General features: G+C 55.6%; 1 protein-coding gene across 1 annotated transcript; it reads left to right on the top strand.

The window, feature by feature from the left end:
• Nucleotides 1–5,021: 5,021 nt before the first annotated feature.
• Nucleotides 5,022–6,434, top strand: LOC141111725 (general transcription factor II-I repeat domain-containing protein 2-like). The gene has a single exon (XM_073603867.1). It carries the CDS (start codon nt 5,022–5,024, stop codon nt 6,432–6,434), a length of 1,413 nt encoding a protein of 470 aa, XP_073459968.1.
• Nucleotides 6,435–7,412: the final 978 nt, after the last annotated feature.

Genomic DNA, 7,412 nt, shown 5'->3' with positions numbered 1-7,412 from the left:
TCTGTCCCCCTGTCCACCCCTCTGTTCCCCTGTCCACCCCTCTGTCCATCCCACTGTCCCCCTGTCCATCCCACTGTCCCCCTGTCCACCCCACTGTCCCCCTGTCCACCCCACTGTCCCCCCTCTGTCCCCCTGTCCACCCTTCTGTCCCCCTGTCCACCCCTCTGTCCATCCCACTGTCCCCCTGTCCATCCCTCTGTCCTCCTGTCCATCCCACTGTCCCCTTGTCCACCCCTCTGTCCCCCTGTCCACCCCTATGTCCATCCCACTGTCCCCCTGTCCACCCCCCTGTCCACCCCACTGTCCCCCTGTCCACCCCACTATCCCCCTGTCCACCCCACTGTCCCCCCTCTGTCCCCCTGTCCACCCCTCTGTCCCCTTGTCCACCCCTCTGTCCATCCCACTGTCCCCCTGTCCATCCCACTGTCCCCCTGTCCACCCCACTGTCCCCCTGTCCACCCCACTGTCCCCTCTCTGTCCCCCTGTCCACCCCTCTGTCCCCCTGTCCACCCCTCTGTCTATCCCACTGTCCCCCTGTCCACCCCTCTGTCCCCCTGTCCACCCCTCTGTCCCCCTGTCCATCCCTCTGTCCCCCTGTCCATCCCACTGTCCCCCTGTCCACCCCTCTGTCCCCCTGTCCACCCCTCTGTCCATCCCACTGTCCCCCTGTCCACCCCACTGTCCCCCTGTCCACCCCTCTGTCCCCCTGTCCACCCCTCTGTCCATCCCACTGTCCCCCTGTCCACCCCACTGTCCCCCCCTCTGTCCTCCTGTCCACCCCTCTGTCCCCCTGTCCACCCCTCTGTCCATCCCACTGTCCCCCTGTCCATCCCACTGTCCCCCTGTCCACCCCACGGCCCCCCCTCTGTCCCCCTGTCCACCCCTCTGTCCCCCTGTCCATCCCTCTGTCCCCCTGTCCATCCCACTGTCCCCCTGTCCACCCCTCTGTCCCCCTGTCCACCCCTCTGTCCATCCCACTGTCCCCCTGTCCACCCCTCTGTCCCCCTGTCCACCCCTCTGTCCATCCCACTGTCCCCCTGTCGACCCCACTGTCCCCCTGTCCCCCCCTCTGTCCCCCTGTCCACCCCTCTGTCCCCCTGTCCACCCCTCTGTCCATCCCACTGTCCCCCTGTCCACCCCACTGTCCCTCTGTCCACCCCACTGTCCCTCTGTCCACCCCACTGTCCCCCTGTCCACCCCTCTGTCCATCCCTCTGTCCCCCTATCCATCCCTCTGTCCCCCTATCCATCCCTCTGTCCCCCTGTCCATCCCTCTGTCCCCCTTTGTAGTTTCCAGCACAGTCCCGTGCGGATTCACGTCTTCTTACTCATGTGGCAGACAGGAGGCGCGGAGGGGACACTCGCCTTGTCCCAGGACAGTGAGGAGGAAGAAGAGTGACAGCGAGAGCGCAGGCTTCAGGCAACAGCCTACTAAGAACAAGTGAGGACCAAGAGGTCCCCCCTCTGTCCCTCTGTCCATCCCACTGTCCCCCTGTCCATCCCTCTGTCCCCCTGTCCATCCCTCTGCCCCCCTGTCCACCCCTCTGTCCCCCTGTCCACCCCTCTGTCCCCCTGTCCACCCCTCTGTCCATCCCACTGTCCCCCTGTCCACCCCACTGTCCCCCTGTCCACCCACTGTCCCCCTGTCCACCCCACTGCCCCCCTGTCCACCACTCTGTCCATCCCTCTGTCCCCCTGTCCACCCCACTGTCCCCCTGTCCACCCCACTATCCCCCTGTCCACCTCACTGTCCCCCCTCTGTCCCCCTGTCCACCCCTCTGTTCCCCTGTCCACCCCTCTGTCCATCCCACTGTCCCCCTGTCCATCCCACTGTCCCCCTGTCCACCCCACTGTCCCCCTGTCCACCCCACTGTCCCCCCCTCTGTCCCCCTGTCCACCCCTCTGTCCCCCTGTCCACCCCTCTGTCCATCCCACTGTCCCCCTGTCCTCCCCTCTGTCCCCCTGTCCACCCCTCTGTCCCCCTGTCCACCCCTCTGTCCCCCTGTCCATCCCTCTGTCCCCCTGTCCATCCCACTGTCCCCCTGTCCACCCCTCTGTCCCCCTGTCCACCCCTCTGTCCATCCCACTGTCCACCCCACTGTCCCCCTGTCCCCCCCTCTGTCCCCCTGTCCACCCCACTGTCCCCCTGTCCACCCCACTGTCCCCCCCCTCTGTCCTCCTGTCCACCCCTCTGTCCCCCTGTCCACCCCTCTGTCCATCCCACTGCCCCCTGTCCATCCCACTGTCCCCCTGTCCACCCCACTGCCCCCCTGTCCACCCCACTGCCCCCCCTCTGTCCCTCTGTCCATCCCACTGTCCCCCTGTCCATCCCTCTGTCCCCCTGTCCATCCCTCTGTCCCCCTGTCCACCCCTCTGTCCCCCTGTCCACCCCTCTGTCCATCCCACTGTCCCCCTGTCGACCCCACTGTCCCCCTGTCCCCCCCTCTGTCCCCCTGTCCACCCCTCTGTCCCCCTGTCCACCCCTCTGTCCATCCCACTGTCCCCCTGTCCACCCCACTGTCCCCCTGTCCACCCCACTGCCCCCCTGTCCACCCCTCTGTCCATCCCTCTGTCCCCCTGTCCATCCCTTTGTCCCCCTATCCATCCCTCTGTCCCCCTGTCCATCCCTCTGTCCCCCTTTGTAGTTTCCAGCACAGTCCCGCGCGGATTCACGTCTTCTTACTCACGTGGCAGACAGGAGGCGCGGAGGGGACACTCGCCTTGTCCCAGGACAGTGAGGAGGAAGAAGAGTGACAGCGAGAGCGCAGGCTTCAGGCAACAGCCTACTAAGAACAAGTGAGGACCAATAGGTCGGGGAGACAGTCAGAGGCAAGTCCGTATGTGTAAGTGTCCCCCTGTCCAACCCACTGTCCCCCTGTCCACCCCACTGCCCCCCTTCTGTCCCCCTGTCCACCCCTCTGTCCATCCCACTGTCCCCCTGTCCATCCCTCTGTCCCCTGTCCATCCCTCTGTCCCCCTGTCCATCCCACTGTCCCCCTGTCTATCCCACTGTCCCCCTGTCCACCCCTCTGTCCCCCTGTCCACTCCTCTGCCCCCCCCACTGTCCCCCTGTCCACCCCCCTGTCCACCCCACTGTCCCCCTGTCCACCCCTCTGTCCCCCTGTCCACCCCCCTGTCCCTCCCACTGTCCCCCTGTCCATCCCTCTGTCCCCCTGTCCATCCCTCTGTCCATCCTTCTGTCCCCCTTTGTAGTTTCCAGCACAGTCCCGCGCGGATTCACGTCTTCTTACTCACGTGGCAGACAGGAGGCGCGGAGGGGACACTCGCCTTGTCCCAGGACAGTGAGGAGGAAGAAGAGTGACAGCGAGAGCGCAGGCTTCAGGCAACAGCCTACTAAGAACAAGTGAGGACCAATAGGTCGGGGAGACAGTCAGAGGCAAGTCCGTATGTGTAAGTGTCCCCCTGTCCACCCCACTGTCCCCCTGTCCACCCCACTGTCCCCCCTCTGTCCCCCTGTCCACCCCTCTGTCCCCCTGTCCACCCCTCTGTCCATCCCACTGTCCCCCTGTCCATCCCTCTGTCCCCCTGTCCATCCCTCTGTCTCCCTGTCCATCCCTCTGTCCCCCCGTCCATCCCACTGTCCCCCTGTCCATCCCACTGTCCCCCTGTCCACCCCTCTGTCCCCCTGTCCACCCCTCTGTCCCCCCCACTGTCCCCCTGTCCACCCCACTGTCCCCCTGTCCACCCCACTGTCCCCCTGTCCACCCCTCTGTCCCCCTGTCCACCCCCCTGTCCATCCCACTGTCCCCCTGTCCATCCCTCTGTCCCCCTGTCCATCCCTCTGTCCATCCCTCTGTCCCCCTTTGTAGTTTCCAGCACAGTCCCACGCGGATTCACGTCTTCTTACTCACGTGGCAGACAGGAGGCGCGGAGGGGACACTCGCCTTGTCCCAGGACAGTGAGGTGGAAAAAGAGTGACAGCGAGAGCGCAGGCTTCAGGCAACACCCTACTAAGAACAAGTGAGGACCAATAGGTCGGGGAGACAGTCAGAGGCAAGTCCGTATGTGTAAGTGTCCCCCTGTCCATCCCACTGTCCCCCTGTCCACCCCACTGTCCCCCCCTCTGTCCCCCTGTCCACCCCTCTGTCCCCCTGTCCACCCCTCTGTCCCCCTGTCCATCCCTCTGTCCCCCTGTCCACCCCTCTGTCCCCCTGTCCACCCCTCTGTCCATCCCACTGTCCCCCTGTCCACCCCACTGTCCCCCTGTCCACCCCACTGTCCCCCCCTCTGTCCCCCTGTCCACCCCTCTGTCCATCCCTCTGTCCATCCCTCTGTCCCCCTGTCCATCCCACTGTCCCCCTCTCCATCCCACTGTCCTTCTGACCACTCTGCAGCCCCCCCCCTCACCCCACTGCCTCCCCCTGTGCATCCCGCTGGTGTGGGGTTCTTTGGGGTGCTGTGGTTAGGGTGGTCCACTTTGGGGTGCCTTAGATATGATGGACTGATTTGGAGTGTTGAGATAGAATGGGCCCCAAGCTGGTCTAGGTAGGGGAGGGCGGGACTTTTATCACAGCGCACCTGAACTTTTCACAGTGAGCCGTGACACAGCAGCAGGAGATGCCCGATGTGCACACAAACTGACTGGTGAGACATTGTTTGGCACAGTAAGGCTGAGAGGGGGGCTTGCAATGATGGTGAGGGGGGCTTGCACTGATGGTGAGGCGGGCACTGATTTGGCTGCGCTGGCGGGCACTGATTGGGCTGTGCTAGCGGGCACTGATTGGGCTGCGTTGGTGAGCATTGATGGGCACTGATCAGACTGCATTGATTGTCTCTGTGTGGGCAAAGTTATTGCTGGTATATTGTTTTTGTAGCGCTATATATATATATATATATTAACAACTCAGCAATACTCAGCAAAATACTTTTGTGAAGCAGAAGCAGCTAAATATTTCATCACTGCGAGCAAGTTTTCAAGTTGCCAAGCTAATAGCGTGCACTGGCAGACCATTCGTGGAGGGAGAATTTGTAAAAGAATGTCTTCTTTCTGTTGCCAAAGAGATGTGTCCAGAGAAGACCGATTTATTTAGTACAGTGAGTCTTTCAGGACCTACAATTACACGAAGGATTGAAGAAATTGGAGACAATTTGCATCAGCATTTGCAAAACTCTGCAAAAAAACTTTCCTATTTTTCCTTGGCACTCGACGAAAGCAATGATGTTTGTGATTCTGCACAACTTCTAATTTTTATTCGTGGGACAAATGACTATTTTGAAGTCACAGAAGAGCTTGCTGCACTGCAAACCATGAAAGGAACAACTACAGGAGAAGACATCTATGAAAAGGTTTGCCAAACTGTGAATGGTTTGGAGCTGGACTGGGCTAAACTAGCCAGTGTGACAACTGATGGTGCTCCTAGCATGGTGGGGTCTAAGAAAGGAGTAATTGCTCTTATTAACCAAGAGATGAACAAACATAACCATTCTCATCCAATAGCCATACACTGCCCCATCCACCAACAAGCGCTGTGTAGTAAATCATTGAAGTGGGACTCTGTTATGAAAATTGTGGTATCTTGTGTTAACTTCATTAGAGCTCATGCACTAAACCACAGACAATTTCAGGAATTTCTGTCTGAGCTAAATGTTGCCTATGAAGATGTTCTGTACCACACAGAAGTCAGTTGGCTGAGTCGAGGGAGAGTTTTGAAACGTTTCTATGACTTACTTCCACAGATTACAGCTTTTCTGCTTTCAAAAAACAAAGAAGTACCAGAGCTCAATGATGCAGAATGGAAATGGCACCTTGCCTTTCTGACAGATGTAACAGAGCTACTCAATAGTTTCAATGTGCAACTTCAAGGAAAGGGGAAGCTCATCTGTGATATGCAATCACATGTGAAAGCATTTGAAGTAAAATTAGGCCTCCTCATCAAACAAGTGAAGGAGGAAAACTTCTGCCATCTCCCCACAACTCAAAACTTGTTAGCGGAAAAACTATTGGTTGCATTCCCAAACAAAACATGTGTGGATTCACTGGAAAAGTTGCAAAAGGAGTTCCAATGTAGATTTAAAGATCTTCATCTCCATGAACAGGACATACAACTTTTCCGTAACCCATTTTCTATTGACATTGAAAATGTGGATACAATTTACCAAATGGAACTGGCTAAACTGCAGACTTGTGACTCTCTGAAAGATGCATTCAAGAAAAGCAGCCTTCCTAATTTTTATGCATCTCTCCCCTCTGAGACAAATCCTATTCTCAGGAACCATGCACTCAAAATGGCAACCATCTTTGGCAGCACTTATGTCTGTGAACAGACTTTTTCCAGAATGAAACATCTGAAATCTCCAACCAGATCTAGACTAACTGATGCACACTTGCATCACTTGTTACGACTAGCAGTGACGAATATGGAACCGGACATTGACCATCTCATTAGCCAAAAGCAGGCCCATAGTTCCCATTGAATCGAATACTGGCAAGTTTGTTGATTTAACTTTACTTTTTCCTCATTTTAAATATTGTATTTGTTCCCGTTTTGTTTTTTCACTTCAAAATAAGATATGTGCAGTGTGCATAGGAATTTGTTCATAGTTTTTTTTTTTTTAAACTATAGTTCGGCCCTCTAACGGTCTGAGGGATAGTGAACTGGCCCCCTGTTTAAAAAGTTTGAGGACCCCTGCTTTAAAGCATATGACAAAGTAAAAAACCTGAAATTTAAAAACTTGTTTTGAATTTAGTAGAAAAAGGATCAGAACTTCTGATGGGTTTTTACTGATATCCAGGGCTCCATTAAAGAGACTTATGCCCCGTACACATGGACGGATTTTCTGACAGAAAATGTTCGATGGGAGCTTGCTGTTAGAAATTCCAACCGTGTGTAGGCTCCATCGGACATTTTCCATCGGAATTTCCGTCACACAAAATTTGAGATCTGGATCTCAAATTTTAAGACAACAAAATCCGTTGTCGGACATTCCGATCGTGTATACACAATTCCGACGCACAAAATTCCACGCATGCTCAGAATCAAGCAGAAGAGCCACACTGGCTATTGAACTTCATTTTTCTTGGCTCATCGTACGTGTTGTACATCACTGCGTTCTTGACGTTCGGAATTTCCAACAAGATTTGTGTGACCGTGTGTATGCAAAACAAGTTTGAGCCAACATCCTTCGGAAAAAAAAATATGGATTTTGTTGTTGGAAAATCCTATCGTGTGTACAGGGCATTACTCTCTCTTCCTTTCCTGCTGAAAACTAGGGAAAAGATTCTGGTTTGGGGCAGATTTGGTTATGAGGCAAATTCAGTCAGTTCACAGACCCACAGAATTATTGTGTGAGTTTGTTTGCCTGAATCGTTGATTGCTGTATTGTAAACACAGTGCTGGGAATTCTGTGTGTTGTTTTAACTAAATATTTATTGATAAAAACAAAAATTTGGTT

The sequence above is a fragment of the Aquarana catesbeiana genome, linkage group LG11 (genome assembly GCF_042186555.1).
Source record: "Aquarana catesbeiana isolate 2022-GZ linkage group LG11, ASM4218655v1, whole genome shotgun sequence".
NCBI classification, from domain to species: Eukaryota; Metazoa; Chordata; class Amphibia; order Anura; family Ranidae; genus Aquarana; species Aquarana catesbeiana.
The sequence above is the reverse complement of the archived record's forward strand: the minus strand, read 5'-3'. Positions and strand labels throughout refer to the sequence as shown.

Coding starts and splice junctions, on each gene's coding strand:
- LOC141111725 (XM_073603867.1), top strand. CDS start 5,022: ATGTGTCCAGAGAAGACCGATTTATTTAGTACAGTGAGTCTTTCAGGA.